Genomic DNA, 25,336 nt, shown 5'->3' on the forward strand with positions numbered 1-25,336 from the left:
TTTGAAGCGTGTTTGTTTTATTTTCAGCTGCCGAGGAAAGATGTGCAATGGTTGGTGGAGCGTAGAGAGGCTGTTGTTAGGCTTTGGGTATCTGGAAGATAGAGATGGGGATCGAGACTTTCATGATTCGAATAGGGTTAAGGCATAGATGGAATGATAACTGAACGAAGTGGTAGTCTCGAGACGACGTGGTAGAGAAATCTGGAGATGATTAGAGGGGAAATGGCAACGAAGAAAGAAAATGAATGCAGATTTAGAAGGGAACCCCAGTGAAGAATAGACTCCCAGATTTCTGCGTATGTGACGTGTATACTCTGTATACAATCTCCCCATCTCATTTATATGGGCAGCGTCTTGCTGTATGATGCCTGGCTGAGAAAGATAAACCATATACTTATCCTTCCCAAATCACTGGTCAACTACCACTTACGACTGCATCAGAATCAGCCACTTGAGGAATAGACTAAAAAACAGGTATTCATTATCATTAAAATTAATAATAGTATCCACTAGCTCTGGCTTAATTCGACGCAGAACACAAGAGGAGCTCGGCTCCAATCATCAAGAGAACTTTTTGGTCAATACAATCCCATAAGATCTCTTCGCTTTCCCTTCATCAACAACAACCACCTCTTCTTCTTCTCTGACCTGTCAGTGTAAAAACCTCCTCCCACTCTCTCATTCCCCCAAGTCCCCAATTCTGCCCCCTCTTCCCCTTCCTCCTCCTCCTCGTAATCCCATCTTCAATCGTCATTCCACTCTTCACACTGGCTCCATCACTAGCATTTGTATCCCATCTCCCTCCATCTCCATACTGTATTCCACTCATTGGATCATCGGGATCAATTTCTCCCAACTCAATCTTCGTCAATATCATCCTCGCCAATCTATTAAAAACCTCCTCAACATTATCACCCGATAACGCAGAAACCTCAACCGAAACCGGTATATTTGCAGAACTAGCCCATCTAGATGCTTCTTCCGCGCTGACATCTCTCCCATCCGGCGCCACACTTGCTTTTAATTGTGATCCTATCCCCGCATATCCCGAAGTCGAATTCACAGATCCGCCCGCCGAAAAAGGAAACGAGGAATTCTTGCTATTAATACTAGATGGTGTTGCGGGCGGCACAGACGTATCTATTAAATCTGCATTTGAATCCGCCAGATCCGTCTTGTTGCCCACGAGCAATAGTGTAAGGTTTGGAGAAGCAAGTGCTCGCGCATCATTAAGAAAGGTAGGGAGTCCGGTAAAGGAATTATGGTTCGTGATATCGTAACATAGAACTGCGCCAGCGGCGCCACGGTAGTAAGAGCGTGATACAGAGCGGAATCGTTCTGTTCCTGCTGTATCCCATAGCTTTTGTATGATTAGCTCTTAGCTTGGAGGGGACAGTAAGAAGAGGAGGGGAATGGGAATACCTGGAGTTTGATGCGCTTCCGTCGAGAGCCACTACCCACTCTTATAATCTTGCTTGCGAATTCCACGCCGATAGTTTGGGATGACAAGATCCTCCATTCGTTTTTGACAAAGCGATGTAATAGACATGATCTGTGCGACATCAATATCATGTTCATATCAATCCAACCATAAACATCCCACTCATCACGAACAGATAGAAAATGTAACATACTTGCCGCTTCCACTTGGCCCTAAGAGTATAATCTTAGCCAAATAATCGTACATGCTACCTAATTCCTGAAAGTCCATTAGTATTGGTATGAAATGTCTTTCATTTTGTCTCAAACTTGATATATCTTCACGTTGGTTTAGCAATGAAGGTATGGAAAACAAACCTGATCTCTGGTAGTACTGGCACTCTCATCACTTGCGGCGGATGAACGCCTTGGTCGTACCATCTTCGCCTATGGGTGGGAGTACGATAACGGGTTCAATTTTTTGTTGTTCAAAGCACAGAAGGTAGAGAGTTTTTGAAGTTGGTTAATATTTTTACAATTTGGAATTTCTTGATTTCCTTCAGTAAATAGAGACTACAATAGGACGTGACATCAAAGTTGTCGCAAGTCTTATCGCATCGGTGTTGAGCCAATCATTTCCCGACGCTAGGCTAGTTTGGAATGGCTTTATATAGATTAGAGGGATTTGATAAGCCGAGGCATGTGATGAGTGAGGTATGGGGAAGAAGAATGGTTTCGTGAATGTTTTCAAATCTTCTTTAGTATATGTTATTCAGATATTATCAAGATGAAGATTGAAGGTAGAACATTCATTGTATCAGGCGGGTAAGTGAGATCATGTAACTATGGATGAATCAAACATTGCTAACAAGACATCTAGAGCTTCAGGCTTAGGCCGAGCATGTGTCGTTGATATCTGCCAAGCTGGAGGATATGCAGCTGTTCTAGATATGAATGAAGAGTTGGCTGAAGAGTTGGTTAAAGAAGTAGGAGGTGGAAAGATTAAGTTCTTTCAAACAGATGTATTGGAAACGGATAGTATTACCAATGCTGTTAAAGGTGCTTTGGAATGGGTGAAGGAAACCGGAAAGGAGGTTGGTGGAGTTATTGCAGCTGCTGGTGTAGCAACTCCTGCTAAGGTATGTTTTTAATCTTTTCTTTTGAAAACAATACTCTGTTAAAATAAGATTGCCTTTAAAGTGTTACTGGCTCTATACTTTTCCCGTTATGGTAGTTTCTCATAAATGCTCTTGCGTCGACCATACGCAACCTCCAGCGAAGATTCCTAAGACTTTCCCTTAACATCCCCTTTCGATATATCCCTTCTTCAAACCTCGCCGAATTCTCCTTCCCATCCCTCAAACTGCCCCATTGTGGTCCCCTTTTATCCGGATTGCAGGTTTACCAACACACTAACGTCCCCAACCTCAGATCCTCGACCGCAACCTCAATCCCTTCTCTCTCTCCGACTTTGATTTCGTAATGAACGTCAACGTCCGCGGTACTGTTGATTTGATTCGTCAGTGTCTTCCCCACATGGCTCGTTCCACTCCTTTAAACGAAGATGGTGAGCGTGGTGTTATCATTATGGTTGCTTCATCTGCTGCCTTTGATGGCCAGCCTGGTCAAGGTACTTCTCCCTTCATTCTGAATTTGAGAGAGGTTCAAGATACTGATAGACAAATAGTCGCCTACTCCGCTTCAAAGGGCGCGATAGTCTCCTTAACCCTCCCCTTAACCCGTGACGTCGCAAAACACGGCATTCGCGTTGTAACCATAGCACCTAGTCTTTTTGATTCAAGAATGACGGCTATGATGAGTGATAAAGTGCGAGCGAGTTTGACTAGAGTTATGGAGTTTCCACGTAAGTTTTTTGCTTGTCTCCCTATATCCGGAATATCTCCCTCTCATATGTTGTATCCCATACATTGTTTCCCCCCATTATCAAAATCAGAACAAGCGAGTTAATCATAAGAAAACAAATAGTACGACCGGGCAAACCCCACGAGTTTGCACAGCTGGTAAGACAAAGTATTGAGAATGTGATGTTGAACGGAGTAGTTTTGAGATTGGATGGAGGAATGAGGATGCCGAGTAAGATGTGAACACTGGGAGCATTTGTGTGTGGTTTCTGAATTTATATCATGGGTCTGGGTTTGACAGTTTGACAGAAAGTCGCAAAGGTATTATTTTGACGGAATATGATTTGTAGTACGTAGTACTTGTGAACTTTATTGCATTTGTCTAGAAAACCTATGAAGATTAAGGTACGGTGTGTGTTGTCTGTATGACCAAAAAAAAGTTCGAAAGTTTGAGGACGAAATATACAATTACCATTTGAAGATTGCAGTACATCAGAATCAAGATTCCATCTATACAATGGACCAGATTGGAATAGACCAGCGAATTCGTGAACCATCATTAATGAGAAAACGAGTAAGAAGTTTGTAAAGGTAAGTTTACGATGCAGGATGAACTTCGACAGGATATGCGAAGTATGCTATCATGATATATAATATAGATGATAGCTGGTCACAGTTCTCCTTACTGACATAGTTTTTGAGCTTCTAATAAGCTTTATACTATATTGCATATAGTATAAAGTAGTCGTTTCAAAAGTATAGATTGAAGAATGACGTAATGTATCAATACCTGCCAGTATCGAACGAGCATAAAGTTTCGGTCCCAGATCCGTGCGATATGATAGCAAAAGAAATACAAGGTCGTGAGTTTATATTGTTTACCTTTTTCGAATGATACCAATAAGTCACACATTAATTCACATACAAATTCATATCAATGTAATCAAGCTTCTAGTAGAATCCAAAAAAATTTCACTATCTCATCTCATCTCATCTCATCTAAAACTTCAATATCCCCTGTCTTGTTTCATCCCATCGGCGTCTGTACCGATTATCCTAGTATCAACCTACCAATCGCATACATATTACTCCACAATTCCATCCAACCTATACAATGAATGGGGAAAGTCATCCGAATGAACTTGGGTTCGAAGTTTGAAGTATATTAATTGGCGGTTCCTCAATTTCAACGAGGGGGGACTCCTGAATGTTTTCTTTCGTTTTCTCCTATGAAAGAATTGTTTTTTATTGATTAGATTGTTTTCGCATACACGCCGTTAATAGTTCCAAACTTGGCGTGACGCTTTGGTTTAACTTTAGCCACTCTATCCGGATCTCGTAGTTCGTTTTGGTGATAGAGCCCCAGTCATCGTTCGGGTGACGGGGGTGTTGCGACTACAAAGATTGGATACTGCATGGATGGAGAGGCATTCGGAAGTGAAGGTCAATATATCTGCATCCAGACCTTTCATCTTTTTGGGTTTGGTTTCTGTCCCGATAGTGGCTTATTGCAGGAGTTTGGAGATGAACAGGATTGAGTCAATGGGTCTACGCCGTATTGAGTTGAACACATGTGGTGATGGTCCACTGTGCACTCCTCTTTTTGATAAACGAGATTTAGATGGCTTGCATTGATTGTTTTGGGGTTTGACAATGGGAGGGGGAGGATTTCATATAAGTAGGTTTTCTTTCCGATAGAGAGGAGGAAGTTTTACTCTCTTGTTTCTTCAACACGTCTTTCCTCGTTCATATCTTCTATCGCAAATACATTCTTTTTTGGTGCAAAGTCGCCTCTCACATTCATTCAAACCAAATTTTACACATTCATTCATCCAGCTAGTTCTGGTAGATTTCGCTCCATTCATCTTCATCGATTCATATCTCAAACTTCGAGTCCTCTCCCAATCAAGAAATTTATTATCTCGACGATACACGAAATCTTTCTCAAAATGCAATACACATCCGCTATCCTCATGGCCGCTGGCCTCATCACCTCCGTCTCCGCCCACGGACGTATCCTCACCCCAACTCCCCGTAACCCCGGTGCCGCCATGGCATCCGCCTGCGGACAACAAGTCGAGGTAAACCAAGCTTCCGACCCCAACGGAAACATCCAAGGCATGCTCCAGGTTGCCGCCAGTCAAAGCGACTACGATGCCGCCGCATGCAACATCTGGCAATGCAAGGGTTACAAATATGCCGACAACACTGATCTCGTGCAAAGCTGGACTGCAGGCCAAGTCGTTCCTTTCACTTTCAATGTTGCGGCTCCTCACACCGGTACCGCCAACGTGTCGATTATCGACACTGCCGCCAACACCGTCATCAAACAATTGTTGTACTATGATGTTTTCGCAAGCACCGCCACCGGTGTCACTTCAAACGAAACTAGCTTCAGCATCACCATTCCAGATGATCTCCCAAGCACCTGTGCTACCCCTGGTGGATGTGTTGTCCAACATTGGTGGGATGCTGCTTCCATCGATCAAACCTACGAGTCTTGCGTTGATTTCACCGTTGGTTCCGCCTCGGGATCTGGATCTGCCTCTTCCGCAGTCGCTTCTTCCGCCGTTCCAGCATCCACCGCCGCAGCTTCTTCCGCTGTCGTCGCTTCATCTTCTTCCGTCGCGGTCGTAGCATCCAGCTCCGTCGTCGCTTCATCCGTTAGCTCCGTTGCTGCCATTGCTACCTCCGCCGCTGTTTCCAGCGCCGTCCAAAGCACCACTTTTGCTGCTCTCCCAACTACTTTGGCTACTGTTACCAAGGCAAGCAGCACTTCCAGTGCCGCTGCCGTAGCTACTTCTGCTGCTCCAGCAGAGGATGACGATACTTGTGATGCTTAAGCATTGTTTGAGTAGAGTCATAGATGTGCTTTTTGTATATTTAGATATGAGGATAGAGGCAGATGATAGATGGACGCGAGAGATTAAATTTTTTCTTGTATATAGATAGATGTTGATCAATGAAAGATGTTTCGATTGCAATTCTTGTTTGATGTTTTATGTTTTATGTTTTGATGTGATATATCTAGGTATCTTGCATGTGTGAAAACATTGTGGTTTCCTATTCCCCTGGCATATATTTTAATATCGCTTTTTGAACAACGAGAGAGACTCAAAGTAAACAGATTAGAATCTAGAAAGAAAAGCACAATGTACATCCATCTGGCGGTTCTTATGATACCAAAAGACTAGAAAACCAAGAACATACCCACGAATCAGAAAACACACATTGCCACTGTAGTAAATATCTTCATTCTCATCTTCATTATCATCTTCATTATCATCTTCATTCTCATCTTCATCCTCATCTTCATTATCATCTTCATTCTCATCTTCATTTTCATCTTCAATACAATATAATACAATACTGCTTGTCATTAACAAACAAAACTTCACAAGACAAAAAGAGCATCATTTCCCAGACTGCCTGGACATTGCATCCTATCGCATCCCCTCCTTGCTTTATACATTTACTCCAAGATGGTGGATGTTCGTTCGTGTGTAAACATACCCAGGTAGGCCAAGATTATTTTGCATATTTGCATATCGGAAGTATATCTATGTACCTACCTCCCTACTACATATAATGAATACTAGATCTTACAAGTCCAATTCAAAGTGAGTTGTTATATTTTCCGTTTGGGATAATCTTTCTCATTTGCAAGCTTGGGAGTTTGAAGCTGGATGGTGGGAGGAGGATAGTGGGAGAAGGGATGCGAGGATCTGTGATGGGGAAGGAGAGGGAGAGTAGAAGGGGATTTTCGATTGAATGTTGGATTGGATTTGGATTGGAGGATGTTTACTGGGTAATTGTATCTTTTTGCTATTACTCTGGTTTGGGGATGGGGATGGGGATGATCTTGCAAAAGGGTTTTGAGGATCCTCAAAGTTTATGTTAATCGTCGCATTAGAGTAGTTTTCTGATGGATATACTAGGTATTTATATTCTCCTTGTAAGATCGAATTCTTCTTCGTGTAGTACATCTCCATTTCCGAAGACAAACACCTCAACACAACACCATGTTATCCATCCCTTCCATTCCAACTTGTAAAAATTGAAAAAGATTCTCGTCTCGCATATTATATTAATCACATCTCCTATTACATACTCTGAAAATCAAAGCATCTAGACCATAAATACCTACCTACCTACCTATCTCGTACACAATCGTACCACGAGCAGCGAGCGGTAAGCCTACAAGGAGCGGGACCGCATCGCTTGGTGATCGGATATTGCCAGGTGCTCAAACCGCCGAGGTCAGCATGCCATGCCACGATATTAAATGTCTTTCTAGGTACCTAGGTAGGTGTCTATGTAGAAAACGCATCATGTGGAATTGCAAATTTCTTGATCATTGCGTTACTCACGAATACCAGTCTGTAATTATTGATGAGTCACCATGATGAAAGACTCCCAAGTACCTGTGTATCCAGCATAGATAAACTGAATAATGAAAATTAGATAATAGGGGCACCATCATCATATCACCACCAGCCACACCAGCCACAACAAAGAAATCCCGAGGTAATAACGGATTCAGCCCTATTTTATTGGTTGGTTCTGGTGTTTCTTGGAATGTTCTATGGAATGGATATCTAGGGGCTAGGTATGCAGAATGACTAATTGGATGGATCATGCAAAGGAGGTGTACGTGTGTGGCTGTGCTGAGTTGTGGCGGAATGGGCCCGGGTGTTTATTGTGATCAATTTGTACATTAGCGTTTCGCTGGTGTGAAGTCTGGATGGATGGATGGATGGATGGATGAGAGATGTACGCAAGCGCTGATCTTTTTGATGTTGGTTTTTTATGAGATGAGATGAGATGAGATGAGATGAGATGAGATAGTGGATTGGAGGATGGAATCTTTCTGGAAGAGTTCTTTAGATAGAGGGATGTGGGTTATGGAAAGATGGGGATGATTGATTTAGTATTGTACGTTTGAAATGTGAATTTGAACTCTGAGCATGCCGGATTTGGAAGGGCGTTGAATACCTGATGTATGGTATTTGAAGTGAATGGAACATGAACGACATTGATACTTGGCAATGGGCATAATCGTCTATGCGTTGGAAATATCTGATTTTTGACATGACTTGGCGTGGGGGAAGGGCTGGGCTTCAGAAGTGGTTCACATGCTTGCGTTCATATGCTTGCTTTAGATGGGCAGGTGCGAATCTTATATGTGCTTTCCTGGATAGAGATGAGGTTGGTGAGGTGTGAGAGGTGGAATGTGATGATGGTGGATTATGATTGAACGTGATGGATACTAGGTAGATGAGAAAGATTGGATTCTCATGTCTTTGGTTAATGAATACGAGTATCAATTGTAATCCATCACATATGAAAATATCTCATCGATTCTAGTTTACTCTATGTTGTGTCTCTACTTTCTACCTTCTACCTTCTACTTTCTACTTTCTACTTTCTACTTTCTACTTTCTACTTTCTACTTTCTACTTTCTACTTTCTACTTTCTACTTTCTACCTTCTACTTTCTAACTCCTACTTCTACTTCTACTTCTAATCAGATATCACATCCTTTCCCCTTCGTGATTCAAGTACCTGTACCTGATCTACGTGCGTAACTTAACTGCCGACAGTTAGTCACTCGAAAGGCAATCGACGGATCAACCGCTTGTATCAGTCCGGAGGGTTAATTGTAGTACTACGATTAAAGTCTTCGGGAAGAGAACCGAGGACGAATCGTGCATCAGCAAAGTATGAATAAGGAGAATCGACAAAGTATGTATTGATTGTTTTTTCTTGTCTCTTTTCCATTTCTTTGTATTGGCGAGCGATTTCTATTGATAGTCAAGTGATTTCTTTTTCCATGTATATCTATGTGTCTCGAACATCATCATATCAATTCGTTCTGGTAAAGACAGGACCTATGTACATACTACATCATAGTGTCATCACACCAAGCTTTCGTCCAAGTATGGGGAAAGAGATAGGAGATTACAATCAGTGGTCAGTCACTCTCGAGATAAGATAGGAGGATATATGAATCAGGAGAGGTCTGAGTGGTAGTTGGAGAATCGATGATGAAGGTTTGAGTAGCGAAAGATCTTCACTATCTTCATGTGAACTAATCGGCGTTGAGTAAAGATTTGGGATTCTCAATTGAGTAATTGATCGAGTGATACAAATATATGATTGATTCTGAATTTGTGATATGGGAAGAGATCCTGACCAAACACACACGTGAATAATGCAAGTCTTTCTTCCCACTTTTGCGAATCGAAGTACTTCACTGCTAGCTATCATGAGGCACAGCACATACAATCCAATCCAATCCATCACATCACATCACATCACATCAACTTCAAGGTTCAACATCAATATCAAATTACTGCGCCACATCTATTTATTCCCATAATTCGCACATCAAGCAAAACCTCAACGATTCCCATCTCATCCAATCAGACAACAGAGAATATACAATTAAACACGAATTACATCCAATCATATTCCTTCCTCCCAAGATATTTCTCCGCTACTTGGCAAATCCACTACTTGGAAAGTTCAGCCTTGGCAAACAGCAAACCTTGAATAATCCCTGGAAATCTTCGCCTTATCAACTTACAGGGAGAGGGAGTGACTTTCACCGTATCCCAATTCCCCATCCACCTCCCTCCCCCCCCCAATCTTTCCCAGTCATTATTGCCCTCTTGTTATAAACAACGTTACACCCCCGGGTATATTAACAAACCTCCTCATCCTTCTTTTGATATCAATTATCATCAATCAAAGCATCTTTTGTTCTTGCTCTGACGTGTTTTTCTCTCTTCAAATAAAACACACACCCCACACCTCTCTTCACTCCATTTCCCTAATTTGATAGCGAATTCATCTTGGTCTTGTTCTTCAACTCAACCATACCCAAGTTGGTTTCACAGATAAACAAATCAATCCTCACATTCTATTCATCTGATTCTACATCGATGAAGGAAACTTCGTCTAATTCGCCGTCATTTCTAGATCGTGTGAGCTTTTGGGATACATCCAAGGCACATGGCAACCCTACGACCTCGTCAGATCTGAGTGGACCAACTCTTCCCTTGAGCAATCCTCCTACCACCAACACGCAGAATAACAACAACACTGCGGCCTCCGTTCTTAACAATGCAACCAATATCCCAAGAAATAATGCAAATCATAATGGCCTCAAGAACCAACGTTCAAATCCCACAAGAAACAATGTGGCAGACAATACATCCAACGTCCATCCGCCACCAGCTCCACCTCCGCAAGTTGATGGAGAGGGGAATATCATAGAATCGAGCGAATCCGAGAAACCTAAGAAGAAAAATGTTGCCATTCGATTTTGGCTTACCGGCAAGCATATTATACTTTCGAGTGTTATCAATGTTTTATTGGTATTTGTACCGGTGGGTATCATCGCCTATGCGATTGGGCTCAGTCCAGGTATCATCTTTGCGATGAATGCTATTGCTATTATACCTTTGGCAGGTTTACTCAGTCATGCTACTGAGAGTGTGGCTAAGAGGATGGGTGATACTATTGGGGCTTTGATGAATGTTACTTTTGGTAATGCTGTTGAGCTTATCATTTTGTAAGTTTCCCTCTACACCTCCATTTGAATACAGGATCAAGCTAACAATTTCAATAGTATGTATGTCTACCTCGTGAGAGATCAAGACAAGAAAGTGCGAGAAGCCCTCTTAAAGGCATTATCATATCAATCGCGTCCCATATCATTATACCCTTTCCATTTCCTTTTGTCTCATGCAAGTCCCTTGTGAAATATTCGTTCAAAACATATGCTCACCTGTTTATCTTTAACCCTATAGCATTGCATTGCAAAAGGTTAGTAAATTCCCCCTTGCCAGTGCCAATTATTCTAACTTTCAACAGAATGAAATCCGTATCGTCCAAGCCTCCTTGCTCGGTTCGATTCTTGCAAATCTACTCTTGATTCTAGGAATGTGTTTCTTGGTTGGTGGACTTCGCTTCCGTGAACAGGTAATTGATTCTTCGTTGAAAACCTGTGAGCAGTACTGATATTTATAGATCTATAATAGTACTGTCACACAAATGAGTGCTTGTCTTTTGAGTTTGAGCGTCATGAGTTTATTGCTTCCGGTATGAATTTTCTTCCTTTGGCGTAAACTAGTAACTGACGAATGTAGACTGCTTTCCACGCATCCTTCAATACTACAACTGCTGCAGATAAGGCTAACACCAAAGTTTTGCAAGTTAGTCGTGGTACCAGTGTCGTAAGTTGTCAATCATTGTGTTTGCGAGACCTCGTTATACTAACTTCTTTCAGGTTCTCCTTTTGGTTTATGCCATGTATCTCTTGTTTCAATTAAAGTCCCACGCATATATGTATGAAAGTACTCCTCAGCATATCATCGATGAGGAATTAGCTCCTGGACCGGTTGCAGCTTGGATGGACTCATCATCGGATGATTCATCCTCCTCCAGCTCTGACTCTGATGGCTCCAGCGGCTCCAATACTACTGCCAAGCGTGTAAAAAGACTCATCAGAGGTGGTAGACGTCGTAAGTCAAGCTCAGCATCGAAAGATACTGTTGAAGTTGAGGCTCTTCGTACACCATCTTTTGGTAATAGCAGTCTCAATCATGCAGCCGAAGGTAGTGGGTCTGCTGGCGATGATCATCGTACAGGCGCTATTGACTTTGCAGAGGATGGTGATGATGAACGTCCTAGAAGAAGTCGCACTGGGTCATTCACAAATTATGTTATGACCAAAAAGGAACATAAGAGAGAACGCAAGCAACAGAAAAAGGAACACAAAGCTCGCAAGAGAGCTCTCAGACATCAAGAAACCATCAAAGAAGGTGTTGTGCCTGAAGTTATCAATGAGAAATCTGCTGAAGCGGTACCAAATGATTTCGATCCACGACGTGTGGATTTTGCCATTATGGAAAATCCTGAAAATCAACAAGATAACGCTCAAAAACGACCATTCACTCTTCGCGGCATAACCTCTGGCATTCGACCTCAAATTCCGAAAACATTCTCTCAAAATGTCTTTACCAACCCTGCACCCACCGGTACTCCACCCCCTGGAAATATCCCTCGCGTTCGTATGGGAATTCGTCGTACGAATTCTTTACCTGATCGTCTCAATCAAACCGTATCAAACCCAGCTAATCCCACCCCATCAAATCTTGCACCTATTCGCATTAACAGCACAGCTGTTGCAGTCAACAAAGTTCCTATGGATGATGAGGACGAAAACATCTCTCGCACTACAGCCGTCGTTTTACTTCTTCTTTCTACTGGTCTTGTAGCATGTTGTGCCGAATTCATGGTTGACAGTATTAATGCTGTCGTTGAAGGTAATTCTGGTTTGAGTGAGGCTTTTATCGGTCTCATCATCTTACCTATTGTTGGTAATGCGGCCGAGCACGTCACAGCTGTTACGGTAGCTAGTAAGAATAAAATGGATTTGGCAATCGGTGTAGCCGTTGGTTCTTCGATTCAAATCGGTATGTTTTTCAATTACAATGTTTAATACAATTTCAACTAACTCATCACGATAGCTCTCTTCGTCACTCCCTTTATCGTTCTTCTCGGCTGGTGTATGTCTAAAGAAATGACATTGTACTTTACGCTCTTTGAAACCGTCTGTCTCTTCGTCTCGGCCTTTATTGTCAATTTCTTGGTTCTAGATGGTCGATCCAATTACCTCGAAGGTGCACTTCTTTGCGCTGCTTATGTGATTATCGCCGTTGCAGCTTTCTTCTATCCAGCAGAAGATGATCAGAGTAATTTGGGCGGAAATTCTGATGCGGCAAAGATGTTGGTTAGGAGTATTGTGGGAATTTAATCTTGATGATTATGTTTGGAGACGAAAGTCAAGGGAATGGATGATGATTTTATGGTGGGATGAGATGAGAAGGTTTTTTTTATCATGATGGGGGTGAATTCATATTATGATTGAGATGTTATGATGGATGATGGATGGTGGTGGGGTAATGATTGATCGAATGATTATTTTCTTTCGCTTCTTGAGCTGGTTTGGTGATTGATTGATTGATTGATGGATTTATGAATGAAGTTTTCGCTTGAGAGTGCTTTCTTTCTTTCTTTCTTTCTCTTGACTTCTTTCTTCTTACTTCTTCTTCATTCCTTTCTTCTCGACTAAACTACTCCTACTCCTCTAGTAGAGCAGTCAAAGTCAAAAAGTCGAAGAACAATTAACTTGGAATTCTCTCTCTGTATTTCATTCTCTATTGAAATTTTAATTAGCTAGCTAGCTATGTTATGATGCAATACAATGTAATGTATGTCTATTCTATTCGCTTCAGTTCGCTTCTTATATGTCTAGTATGTATAGTATGTACCTAGTATCTTTATACTCTATATTCTGTGCTCTGTAATCTGTAATCTGTACTCTGTACTCTATATTCTGTGCTCTGTAATCTGTAATCTGTAATCTGTAATCTGTACTCTATATTCTGTGCTCTATATTCTGTACTCTGTAATCTGTACTCTGTGCTCTGTAATCTGTACTCTGTAATCTGTACTCTATATTCTGTAATCTGTGCTCTGTAATCTGTAATCTGTAATATAATCTCTAATATGAATTTTAATGTATTATATATAAGATTTCAATTGCTGGGTATAATAGGATTGATAGATGGAGATGGAATTTAGAATTTAGAATTTAGAAAATAAGAAAATAAGAATCAAAATTTCATCTAGTAATGATTCATGATTAATAATTTTCTTTCGATATTTGAGGTTTGGATATTATATTATGTTATGTTATGTTATATGTATTAGATTTAGGATGGATGAATGAATGTTCCGCGTGTATTTTCTCAAGATACAATACTCGATTACTCGACAACTCACTCTGGGCGAGAGAACATTTTCGACCATGCTGAACTTCCCGGTGAGGGATGTCAAGTTTACACAAGCCTATATAATCTGGAGAGTACATACACGTGATGCCATCATATCCCACCCATCATGTTGTCTCATATTCTCAAGTACGATAACGATAAATCAACTCGTGAAATGCATATGGTGAACATCTCACCATCATCTCCTATTCTCCTCCTTCATACCTCCCAGCTCAGCCAACCTCACATGTTAAGACACTGTCCATTTTCCGCCATTGCATCCATTATATCATCCACATTTATTTCCGAAGATCCCTCTGCACCACCATCTTCGATCGATTTGAGATGCACCAGACACTCGTCGAATTCATCCTGCGCGTCCTCTCGGGTGCCCTCAGGATGAAACCCCTTCCACATCTCCCAAAACGACTTTTCAAAAATTTCCTCGTCAGCGGCATCCGGATGCGCCGCGCGATACGCCACAATCGATCCGTCCAGCGCATGAATTTGATGCTCAAACTCTTCTTCTTCCAACTGCGCTTGCGTCTTGACTGGCGGTGGTTCTGTGCGCGCCGCGTATTCATTTTCGCTTTCGTGTCGCCCGTCAGCATACGTGATGCCCGTGTCCGCGTCGGCCAGCGTTTCCAGATCAGTTTCCATCTCCACGTTGTCCCACTATTTGAAAATTGGGATAATCAGCCATCGAATCTCAATGTATTTTGTGGCTTCCAAAAAAGCATCCAAGTAATTGGGGAACTCAAGCAGTCGAGAATGTATTCTGAGCGAGGCTAGGGGAGTTCAAAAGACGTTTGACTCACCTCACACAAAGCTTCATATCCCGCATCCCAATCAATCAGTGATCGACCTTTGGGCAGAATAATGTCTCTTATGCTTGTGTCTCCACTGGTGACTTCTTTCAATTCCGTAGTAGTTAGTGGTAAGCGTCGGATGATACCCGTTGGAGCCCAACTAAGATGAACACTGGTCAGTTTCAGATCTCGTAAATTACATTGTTACTCACGTAAGTAATGATCGAGTAGATGCCACAACCTGCACTAAATCTTCAAGTTCTTCTTTGGACATCAAACCTAGTCCAATCTTGCTCGCTATTCCATCACCCTGTTTGAAATCGGCGTTGAACACGGCAAGGAATTTGTCAATGTCGACGTCCCAGAAGATAGAATGTAGCCACATCTGATCTAAAAATTCGGCGTATTTTTTGGAGAGCATGTCAATCGCGATACAAAGTTTCAAACCTTTGACGAGTTTCCTCATAAAAGGTTCATCCCCTGGACTTATTAACTTGAAGGGTGGAAGATCCGTCTTTGGCCAGCTTGAAGCATGGAGTTGGATAGAGCCACGATAAGTCGAGGTGTCACGAATTCTTCCATGCGGCTGGAACCTTACACACCATTAGCATCTACGACTGATTTGGAAGTAATGTAAATTACCTGAAGAGATATGGGACGGCTTCGCAATGAAGAAGATACGCACGCCATTCTTGGGCACTAATTTTCAGCCCACCAAGTCGCAAAACGTAATCACGCTGCGCAAAAATTAGCTTTACGCCACCGTCAAAATTGTGATCAACGGCCCAAGACTGAAGGCCATTCTTACCAAGGTGTGCTCAGGCATGGCGAAACACATTGTGTGCAGGGCCAACTGTCGACGATTGTCGATTAAATACGCGCTAATCTCATCGAACCGAGGACATGGCGGTAAATCTCGAGCTTTGAACTCAGAAAGCGTGTCAATTTGTGGTTTTATTTCCTGGTTGGGCCTTGGCCCTCGGAAACTACGAGCCCTTCGCACAACGGCGGCTGGGGCGATTGAAACCCTCCGTCGTTTGCGAGGGGGCTCTAAAGTATCCAATCTGTCCGACCTTAGCCCGGTATGTTGATTATTGGTTGGTATACCCTCAAACTCGGTAAATGGCTCCCTTGAAATAGCGAATCTCCTACCGTCTTTCTTGAGATCAAATTCTTGACCTGTAACCTTTTTATATTTCACAGTCTGTGTTCCATAACTGTTGATCTCAGTTTTTCGCTCATAGTAGCAACTTTGGAGGAAAAGTAAATTGGACTCACTTCCTAACAAAGGATTCGAATCTGCTTTTGCTTCCCATATCCACTAAAATGTGTCAACATGTCGACGATTTATCAAACGGTTCATGGGACTGAGCCATAAAAATTCGAGAAAAAGACCAATCCCAAAATATGTATTTCATTGTATAGCGATGAATAAAGAGCGGTGTAGTGCTTACTATACCAGGAAACAGAAATAGGCCAATATGTAGCTCTGTAGAAGTCCTATATGATTCGATGCTAAATCAGCACTGCCAAAATTCATTGTGGTGCATTGAATGCGGGAAGAAACAGCTCGAAGAGATGGGATAATCACCGGTGGCTTTCTGAATAGGACTGGGTTCCCTTCATTACCTTGAGTGCCGGCGTTGTTTATATCACTGCTCTGCGTAAGACAAAGTGGATGGTTATTGTTAGTAGCTGTTGCTTACCTAAACACATTTCCCCCCTCTTAATGATGAGTTAGCGTGAGATGATGATGTCCATTGAAATATACTTTTCTGCCAAGGGCCATACAGACTAGGATATAGGATTGCATGAGGAGATTAAATATGCTTACCCAAATCGAGCAGCGAATCCTCTAGTGGCTCACGAAGAGCCCGAGTAGTCCCGCCAAATACCTGAATCGAAATTAATATTTGCTGATAATCCCCCCGGATAGGAATCCACCTACACTCTGCTCCATCTAGAAGCGAAGGATAACACATCAGTATTCTATAGCCACCAGCACTCAGCAAAGACTCACCGATATCCCCCTAGAATAATTAGTAAACGCTCAAAGTAGGTAATGGTTTACTTACATTTCCGAAATTACTTCCTGATGAAAGTAGATCTCACTGCCATTATGGTTGGGCAAATAGGCTTTGTATGTTTGCTGAAAGAGGGCGTGCTATACCAAGTTAGAGCAAGACGAAGGACTTCCAAATCGAGGCCTTGAAAAAATAGCTTACACCAAGCTCATGTATGATAGTCTTGGCAACTTCTCCTTGGACCAAACGTCTTTCTGCAGTGTTCAATTTTTCCACACTTCCAGGAAGCAAAGCCGCGAGGGGATGGAAACTAATGGTCACAACCGAATCATTGTTTATTTTACTGGTTAAAGTTTGTCCAGCAATACTTCCCATTTTGTGATCTACTGCTAGAACACCGTTTGCTGGATCGGTAAAAGAGCTTATTAGACGGAAATATATATTCTTAGAATGCTTCAATATTTCGTTTCGGACGTTTCTTTTACCGCTTTCAGTTCCATATACCAGAGGGTCTCTAGTACTGAATCGTTTCCAGCCTCCAAGTGGACTAAATAGTGTAAAGGGGACCTCCGCCTGTGGAATTCCAGTCCACTCGGCGGCAAGCAGACCATCAAACCTATACAGGCAAACTTAATCGTGAACTACATAGAACTGAGGGTATACTTACCATGGCCACAAATCCGCATGCGAGATATACAAGCTTGCTATTCGAATCGATGGAAGTATGGCTTCCCACACAGTGTCGTCTGTACACTGCCATGGTCATCAGAACCGTCAATTGCACCCGCCACAGAAAGCCTTTCACTTACAGCATTCCAGTACCCATCCAAGTCTCCTCCCAAAGGAAAGTCAGCTAACTGTTTGGGCATCGGGTAATCCCACTTTTTTCTTTGCATTACAGGATGGATGGTAATGTCAGCATTTGGGTTAATCGCAGTTTCGTCTTCGTAGATGTGGTAAAGTGGTGCCAAGGCATCTAACCTCTCCAACTCTGCAGCGGTAAAATCTGGGGGTAGAACATATTAGCAAGCAAAGATCTGTAATTTAAAGTGAGAATTACACACTTCCGTAGCAAAGTCTCTGTAGCCAGCGCACATCATCCGCGAATTTTCTCTCATGATCGGTAGAATGCGGTTTCAAAGTTACTGGTGTGAGGCCGCTCTTCAATGGTATAACACCTTGAAGTACTGGCCTACGGAGATGGCCGTATATGTTCGCAAGCTCAGTACGAGGTATTTGCGGTCGCCAACATGGAGGAGGAGGCATGTTCAATAGTAGGGCAAGAACTTTTCGTGAGAACTTTTCAATCTAGCTTAGTTGCGTTGCCGATGAATATAATCGGATGCATGCTGTGATAACATTTGCTGTCGCTGCAGAGAGAGAATTGACGACTGTCATTCCAAGTCGCACAAAGAAACAAAGAAAGCATACAACCAATGGTTGCGATAAATATACCACAACAAGGACCAAAGACGAATTCGGCCAATGACTACAAGTTCTTTTAAAGAATGATAGCACCCAAAAGATCTCGGCTGTAAAAATTGCAAGCTTGAAAATATACTAGCATTTGCAAAGACCGCTTGGAATGGAATGAAAAGCCATTATACCAAAATTAAACTCTCGCCATTTCCCACTTCCAAAAATTTAATATCCCCTACCTTTTCTACATCACCACTCTCGCCATTCTCCTCGGCTTCTCTCTCCAACGCTTCCTTCAGCGTCACAGCTTTACGATTCAGAAACCAGCTCACGATTCCTCCACCCACCTTGACCTCATCATGCGTACCAACCCAGTACTTCGCATTCAACAACCTTTGAACCTTCAATCCATTGTGTGCCCCTTTATTCAATTGTGCTCGAGGTAACGAAATGTCCTGCAATCCATGTAGTAACGCGAGGGTTCGAATAGATGGATGAGCTTTTCCCACCAGTGTAAGATCTCCAGGGTCGATTCCATGAGGTGTATATATCACAGCTTCAGGTATATTATCGTTCGAAAGTTCATCTAAAGTATTCCTCTCCGAGAACGTCGAGAATGTAATCATGATAGCAGAATGGTAATAGAGTAAATCCACACCCGCTTTCGCAACTCTCGATATACCCACCCAATCTGGTAGATACACTGCAGAAGATTCTTTCCAATCACCATCAAACCTAAGTATTTCTTCCACGTGGTCAAAATGTGCCCACGACGTTATCGCTGCAACAGCTTTCGAAGTCGCAAATACCGGAATTGTATTTGGAATTTCGAGTAAAGTTTCCTTGTGCATGTGGTCTGTGAATTCATGGCTCACTACTACTGCATCAATCCAGCTTCCATTGCCCACATCTTCTTTTTTATGCGCAACTTTCTCAACACTCTCGATGAAATCCTCAATCTCTGCGATACTTTGCACTGCGCTGGGGTTGGCATGCCATTGTTGACTGAAGAAGGCGGCAACGTCACTTTGACCACCGCGTAACCATGGATCCATTAATATATGATAATATGCTTTGTTGCACGAGTTTTCAGCCGTTTCAGGGTAGGGTATCGAAAGAAGCCATGTAGTGTCTGCATTGAGATGAGTGATGAGGGGCCGAGAAGTATTGAGAGTATCGCGGATCGACTCGTTGAGAGTGGTTTGAAGTAGCGCGGAAATTAAATTTATGGGTTGATCCATTTTCACTGTATTGAAAGATTATTAGCATGCAGGTTTATGAGAAGAAGTGGTTTAGAGTTGGAGTTAGAAAAAGGGTTTCTAGCTAGGTTACATTGTGGTAGTGGCGGGTTCACATGAGGAAGGTACGGGGTTTCAATGACGTCTGGAATGCTAATGATAGGACTGGTCCGAGCTCACCGGGTTCCCAGGATTAGATACTTGAAGATGATATATCAAAAACCCAAAACCATCTACTCCTACTAAAGGAATTTAAATTCAAATTGATTGAATTCTATTAACTTTAAATTTCGGATTCTAAAATATGGTTATCATAGCTTTAAATTCTCAACCCTTGAACCATTCGATCAAGTTACAAGTCACATATCACATCACATCACATCACATCACATTCACACCCTCAAAAACCCCAAGTCTTCTTTCAAAAGATGCTGTTTCTGTTTTCACTCTCAATTATTACAAATGATTTACCCAGGGTTCATGTCCCCCAATCCATCGTCATCTTCCCCCCTTTCTCTCACTTCGCTTTTCTCTCAATTCTCTTCTCTACTCCCCTCCCCTTTCTTCCATCACAAAGTCTCGCTTCTCAAGTCTCAAGTCTCAAAATCCACCCCCCTTCCACACGCATGCTCTATTTCTCATTCCACCTTCAATATTGTAGACCCGCCAAATCTAGCAGTAATCTCCATTCATGAATCAAGCACACGCGTATTTTCTTCTCTCAAAAGGAACCCATTATTCGAGACTCCACTACCCACTAGCACACCACCCAATAAGATAGCCCTCTCCCCTTTCTCATCTCATTCCCCACACCACCAAATTAATAGAGAAGAGAAGGTAAAAAAAAAGCGAAACAACAACTTTAAAAAGCTAAAGGTAAGAGAAAAATAAACTATTCGACTACTCTTCACAATCAGACAACACAAATGCTACTCAATTCAACTCCCATAACCCCAAGATATAATCTTATCCACAGCGAAAGCAAAAATAAAAGCGAGTCAAATATCTCGTCCATCAATGATGAGACTCGCGATCCACAAGTTCAGGTCCAGGTCCAGGTTGAAATCGAGTTGAGCGCGAGAAGATATAACAAGCGAACCATATGACGAAATGCAAGAGAACGCCTGCCCACACTCCACCTCCAACCTCCCGCACCAAAATCCAGCAGGCCCGCCAAGCCGTTCTAGAGAAATGAAAGCAAAGCTTGCTGTCAATCAGACCAAAAGCTGAATCGCAAGTTCCCGGTGCTTTCGCTGAAAGCTTATGCATAAATCCAGAATTGAACAAAGTTTTTATCGTGTATATGTCGAAGTGATATCATTTAAAGAAAAATATTATCTCCAAACGACTTTCACTCTCCACGAGCCTTTCCACGTCTTCGGAAAAAGTCCATTACCTTTCTAGCTGCACCACTACTACCACCATGATCATTGTGTGCATGCTCTTGATCGTAAGCATCGGCAAACTTGCGGTTATTCTTCTGTAGTACACCTCTACCATTATTGCGTCCTGCTGGTCGTCGCGAGTCTTCATATGAGTTATTGTTGTCATTCTGATATGGACCACGTCGACTTTGACCAAATGAAGATTCAGAATCAGTCGTCAATGCCGATTCATCTGGGCGGAAGTTTGCAGGCGGTAAGAATTGTGGTGGGCCACCCATCCTAGAATCTGGATTCTGCTGTTGTGGTTGAGCAAAACGTTGTCTTTCTTGTTGTGCTGGGCTAGCGCGGTTTTGATCATATGCTGCATCCGCATGCTGATATTCAGCTGTACTTCCACTAACATTTCTGTTATCCGGCGAGGCGTCAAGATGATTACCTTGCATTTCGGGATATGGCTCATAGTGACCATCGGTTGGAGTGCTAGCAGGTGGGGTGTTTGGGTCTTTACCGATACCGATAGATTTCAAAGAGAATGATGCCGGGAGGAGAGAAAATCTTCTTGAAGCTTTTTCCTGAGAACCTGTCGTGGATCGCCCAGCTATACTTCCACTTCTCTTTTTGCCAAATCCAAATGATATGGAGCGTCTAGAGTCTATCGACTGTCTCGAGTCATCGGTATTTATGATATTGGCATTTGACATGCTGACTGGAGGATACGACTTCTTTGGTTTTTCTGAAGATTTCTCTGCGTGTGATTTACCACCAAAAAGCGAATTTGTTCTGCTAAATATGCCACCGATCGTGTTTGATCTCTTGTGCGTCTTGCTACCCTCAGATGGGACATTTGCAGTTCCTGCTGGAAGTCCTGCGACTCTAGCGAATTTTGGAGCTATAGGTTGAGAAGTTGATTGAGGAGGGTATTCAAAGGTTTGTTCGCCTTGAATCATAGGGGGGGATATATTGTAACTATTCGAGCTCTTTGGTTGAGGTTGAGACATACGGCCATGAGCATTAGTTCCAGCGACGGTTGGTGCCACAGGTTGGCTGTAAGATCCACGGGTTGGAAAGCCCATAGATCCAGATCTATTAGAAGTCATGGAACCACCGGTAGTTGGTCTTGCGATTGATGGTTGGCCAGTCACTGGGGTCGTATAGTTAATGTCTGAAGCTGCGCGGTGATCCCGAGTAGGTCGAGGAGGTGGAACCATACCTTGTTGTCGCTGTGAGCTTCCCGTTCGTCTTGCCGAGGCTGCATGTTGGGCTTCTCTTGTCATTGAAGGATCCTGAGGCAATGACTTATCTCCTGCAGGGACATTTCTTCTAGAACCTTGAGCTCCAGAAATCTCGACTGGGCCTTGGCTGCCAGCACGAGCGCGTGTTCTCGAACCAGATTGAGCACTGGACGAGTTGGTAGAAGGCTCGCCTCTTTGTGTTTGTGATCTTGGAGCCACATATTCGACCTGTACAGTTCGTCTCTTGTTGTCCTTTGAGGTTTTGGGAGGTGCCTCTTCTCCATCTTGATCCACATGCCCATGTTTCCTACTGAGATCCCCAACGGCTGCGGGTGCCTTTTGCGATTTGGGTTCCCGAACTGAAGCACTTCTAGCAAGTAGAGGAGCTTCTTGAGGTTCATCAGATGGCACAGTAGTATTGGCAATCTCCACAGTAGTAGTCGTGCTGCTCGTAATGAAGCCAACGACGTGCGCATATTCGCTCAGCCAGCTGTGTCGAGCCACTTCAAATAGATCTGCACGTTTGCGTGGGTCTGGAACGAGAATACGTCGGAGAAGGTCTCGAGCATGCGGTGTAACATATTCTGGAAAGGTAAGTGGTGTCGAAACTATATATTTGTAGAGAAGGTTAATGTTGTCGCCCTCAGGATTGGCTGGATCGTCATCGAAAGGTAGATATCCTGCAAGCATTGCATACTGAATTCATGTTAGTGGTGCAACTATCAACAGGTGCAAAAATCAAGACTTACTAATATTACTCCGCAACTCCATACATCGACCTTGCGGCCGGTGTATAGCGAATCACTCACAACCAATTCTGGAGCTGCATAGCACGGACTGCCACAACTTGTCTGCATCAGATCTCCTCTCCGCGAGCCGCCAGGTAAAATCTTATCCAACTCCATCCGCTTGACATAGTCACGACTAGCTAAGTTGTACTCGATTTCGTCTCCAAGCTCATCGTCTGGGTTAAAGGTGTTTGCGAAACCAAAATCCGTAATGATAATGTTGCGGTTGCGATCCAGCAGAAGGTTCTCCAGCTTCAAATCTCGGTGAACAATTCCCTTCTTGTGTAAATATCCAACACCAGAAACCAATTGAGCAAACAGGCGGCGAGCAGCGTTATCCTTGAGGTATCGATGGTTGAGAATGTAGTCAAAGAGTTCTCCCCCTGAAGCATACTCCAGAATAATACCAATTTGCTTTTCCGTCTCCACCATCTCATGTAATTGAACGATATTGGGATGGGATATCTCTCGAAGAATAGCGATTTCTCTGTAGATCTTTGCGAGTCTCGTAGGGTTCGTTCCCACACTATCGCGGCGGATGAGTTTGATAGCGACCTAGGGGAATAAGATTAGCATAGAATCAAATCAACATTCAGTGAAGACTTACTTGAGTACCACCTGCTTGCTTCCAGCCCATTTTCACCTTACCAAATTCTCCCTCTCCAAGGGTGTTACCCAGATAGTACTCACCGAATTTAGTGTTCTTTTCACGTTTCCCAGAGTTGGCTGAGTGATCATGACGGGATCTCTGCTGCCGAGGAGCTTCTTCAACCACTGGAGGAGCTGCAACGGCATTCGGTACAGCCTCCGCCATTCGTTCCCTCTCTCGCTCCAAATCCACCTTGGGATCGCTAACAACCACACGATTCAACACCTCGCTTGCTTCGTGGGACAGTCCAGCAGGTGAATTGGTACCCGCTGGATGTGATCGATTTTGTGCATTAGAAGGTGGACCAGCTCTCTGTTCACGACTTCCACTCGGTCTATGCGGTAAAGCTTCAGGTGATTGTTGAGCTCTGCGTCTGGCTCGAGTTGCCGCCGTGGCAGCAGCTGTTGCATCCTCATTGCTCGTTCCATTGGTTTGTATATTCCTCCTCTCGTGATACTGGTTCTCCTGTGACTGTGCCCGACGTGGAGAGTCTCTCGCCCGCTGCTCGTCCGGATGTTCACCTCGTCTCGAACTCGAGCTACGATTTGTGGCCGAAGTCGCAGCCGCTACTGCTGTACTCGGTCTGTTTGACGAAGATCTCTCCGAGACAATTGGGGGCACACCTCGTTGATGATCGCCCGGAGCCATTGGAGCAAAGCTCGAAGGGGATGTGGTGGTGGTTGGGGATATTTGATTTGAAGGATTATTACTGCGAGGATTTATTGGAGCTGAATTTGTTGTTACCGAAGGTGAGGTGTACTGGGGTTGGGGAGGTGTGTTTGTAGATGCGCCATTGCCGCTCGGCCTTCGAGATGGTTTTCTTGCAGAGGAGGGAGATGCGTTGGTGGTGGTTTGATTGTAGTAAGGGTCTCGAGATTGTTGTGAGCCCGAAGTGTAAGGTCTCCCCGAGGATGATGGTGCTGCCACTGGAGATTGCGATCCTATTGATGTTGGTTGATGAGGGGCGGTCTGCAAAGCGGCTGAAGACATATCTTGTCAATTTTGCGCACTGTTGTCAATCGCAGATTGGGTGTCTAGCAAGCGGAAATTACAACAACCGTTGCTGAGGCACGATTCAGAAGGTGCTATTATGATTGCGAGGTTTTCGCCGGTCTATCACCTATTTCCACCAACTAACATCATGGGAGGGGGGAGTATCGAGGAAAATTAATTGCACCTTTTGGACAGGGGAATATTGGGAACGCTGGCGATAACAATTATCAACCAGAGGATTGTTGGATTTTTTTTTAAAGTTTCGACCAAATTTAAAAAAGAGTGTCGCGGCTGGCGCTGAATTTGGGCGACTATTATGTTAGATATCGTAGCTCCCTAACAAAAAAGTAGGCGGTCGAGGAATATGGGCTATGGCGGGAACGGCTCTTTTGGTTAGTGTCGACCCTCTCTTTTATTTTTTCCCCCTTGGGTGTGAGTGTGAGTGTATAAGTGTGAGGGTATAAGTGTGAGGGTATGTGTATGTGTATGTGTATGTGCGGTTGTTGGCGGATCAATTGAACCCAAAGTTGATTTGATTTGATTTGATTGATTGATCGATTGATTATAATTCGTAGGTAGAGAGCGTAATTAAATGTGGGTGGCTGGGGAGAAAGTAAAGCAAGACCCCCAAGATTGGAAATTGAAATTGAGATTTGAGATTGCAATGAATC

At 43.2% G+C, this 25,336-nt stretch overlaps 6 protein-coding genes across 6 annotated transcripts; 3 read left to right on the forward strand and 3 right to left on the reverse strand.

Moving 5' to 3' along the window:
- Window positions 1-616: 616 nt before the first annotated feature.
- Bfra_009005 (putative gtp-binding protein ypt4 protein) lies at window positions 617-1,860 on the reverse strand (the record flags this gene model as incomplete). Its single annotated transcript, XM_037339359.1, has 4 exons — window positions 617-1,360; window positions 1,423-1,552; window positions 1,635-1,699; window positions 1,798-1,860. 4 exons carry the CDS (start codon window positions 1,858-1,860, stop codon window positions 617-619), a joined length of 1,002 nt encoding a protein of 333 aa, XP_037190925.1.
- Window positions 1,861-2,206: 346 nt separating this feature from the next.
- Bfra_009006 (putative 3-hydroxyacyl- dehydrogenase protein) lies at window positions 2,207-3,524 on the forward strand (the record flags this gene model as incomplete). The annotated part of the gene is made up of 5 exons (XM_037339360.1): window positions 2,207-2,244; window positions 2,300-2,558; window positions 2,851-3,049; window positions 3,107-3,283; window positions 3,406-3,524. The coding sequence occupies 5 exons, from the start codon at window positions 2,207-2,209 to the stop codon at window positions 3,522-3,524; spliced, it is 792 nt and encodes a 263-aa protein (XP_037190926.1).
- A 1,706-nt stretch (window positions 3,525-5,230) lies between these two features.
- On the forward strand, window positions 5,231-6,124 carry Bfra_009007 (putative chitin binding protein; the record flags this gene model as incomplete). Its single annotated transcript, XM_037339361.1, has 1 exon — window positions 5,231-6,124. The coding sequence occupies one exon, from the start codon at window positions 5,231-5,233 to the stop codon at window positions 6,122-6,124; it is 894 nt and encodes a 297-aa protein (XP_037190927.1).
- Window positions 6,125-10,228: 4,104 nt separating this feature from the next.
- Bfra_009008 (putative vacuolar calcium ion transporter protein) lies at window positions 10,229-13,107 on the forward strand (the record flags this gene model as incomplete). Its single annotated transcript, XM_037339362.1, has 7 exons — window positions 10,229-10,860; window positions 10,918-11,046; window positions 11,099-11,270; window positions 11,319-11,390; window positions 11,438-11,524; window positions 11,578-12,766; window positions 12,821-13,107. The coding sequence occupies 7 exons, from the start codon at window positions 10,229-10,231 to the stop codon at window positions 13,105-13,107; spliced, it is 2,568 nt and encodes an 855-aa protein (XP_037190928.1).
- A 1,264-nt stretch (window positions 13,108-14,371) lies between these two features.
- On the reverse strand, window positions 14,372-19,621 carry Bfra_009009 (uncharacterized protein; the record flags this gene model as incomplete). The annotated part of the gene is made up of 15 exons (XM_037339363.1): window positions 14,372-14,803; window positions 14,947-15,097; window positions 15,150-15,530; window positions 15,580-15,674; window positions 15,746-16,258; window positions 16,529-16,597; window positions 16,709-16,731; window positions 16,772-16,832; window positions 16,958-16,967; window positions 17,013-17,101; window positions 17,163-17,577; window positions 17,629-17,714; window positions 17,771-17,967; window positions 18,026-18,269; window positions 18,569-19,621. 15 exons carry the CDS (start codon window positions 19,619-19,621, stop codon window positions 14,372-14,374), a joined length of 3,819 nt encoding a protein of 1,272 aa, XP_037190929.1.
- Window positions 19,622-20,969: 1,348 nt separating this feature from the next.
- Bfra_009010 (putative serine threonine protein kinase protein) lies at window positions 20,970-24,662 on the reverse strand (the record flags this gene model as incomplete). Its single annotated transcript, XM_037339364.1, has 3 exons — window positions 20,970-22,931; window positions 22,985-23,578; window positions 23,631-24,662. 3 exons carry the CDS (start codon window positions 24,660-24,662, stop codon window positions 20,970-20,972), a joined length of 3,588 nt encoding a protein of 1,195 aa, XP_037190930.1.
- Window positions 24,663-25,336: the final 674 nt, after the last annotated feature.

Source organism: Botrytis fragariae (assembly GCF_013461495.1).
Source record: "Botrytis fragariae strain BVB16 chromosome Unknown tig00000101, whole genome shotgun sequence".
Lineage (NCBI taxonomy): Eukaryota > Fungi > Ascomycota > Leotiomycetes > Helotiales > Sclerotiniaceae > Botrytis > Botrytis fragariae.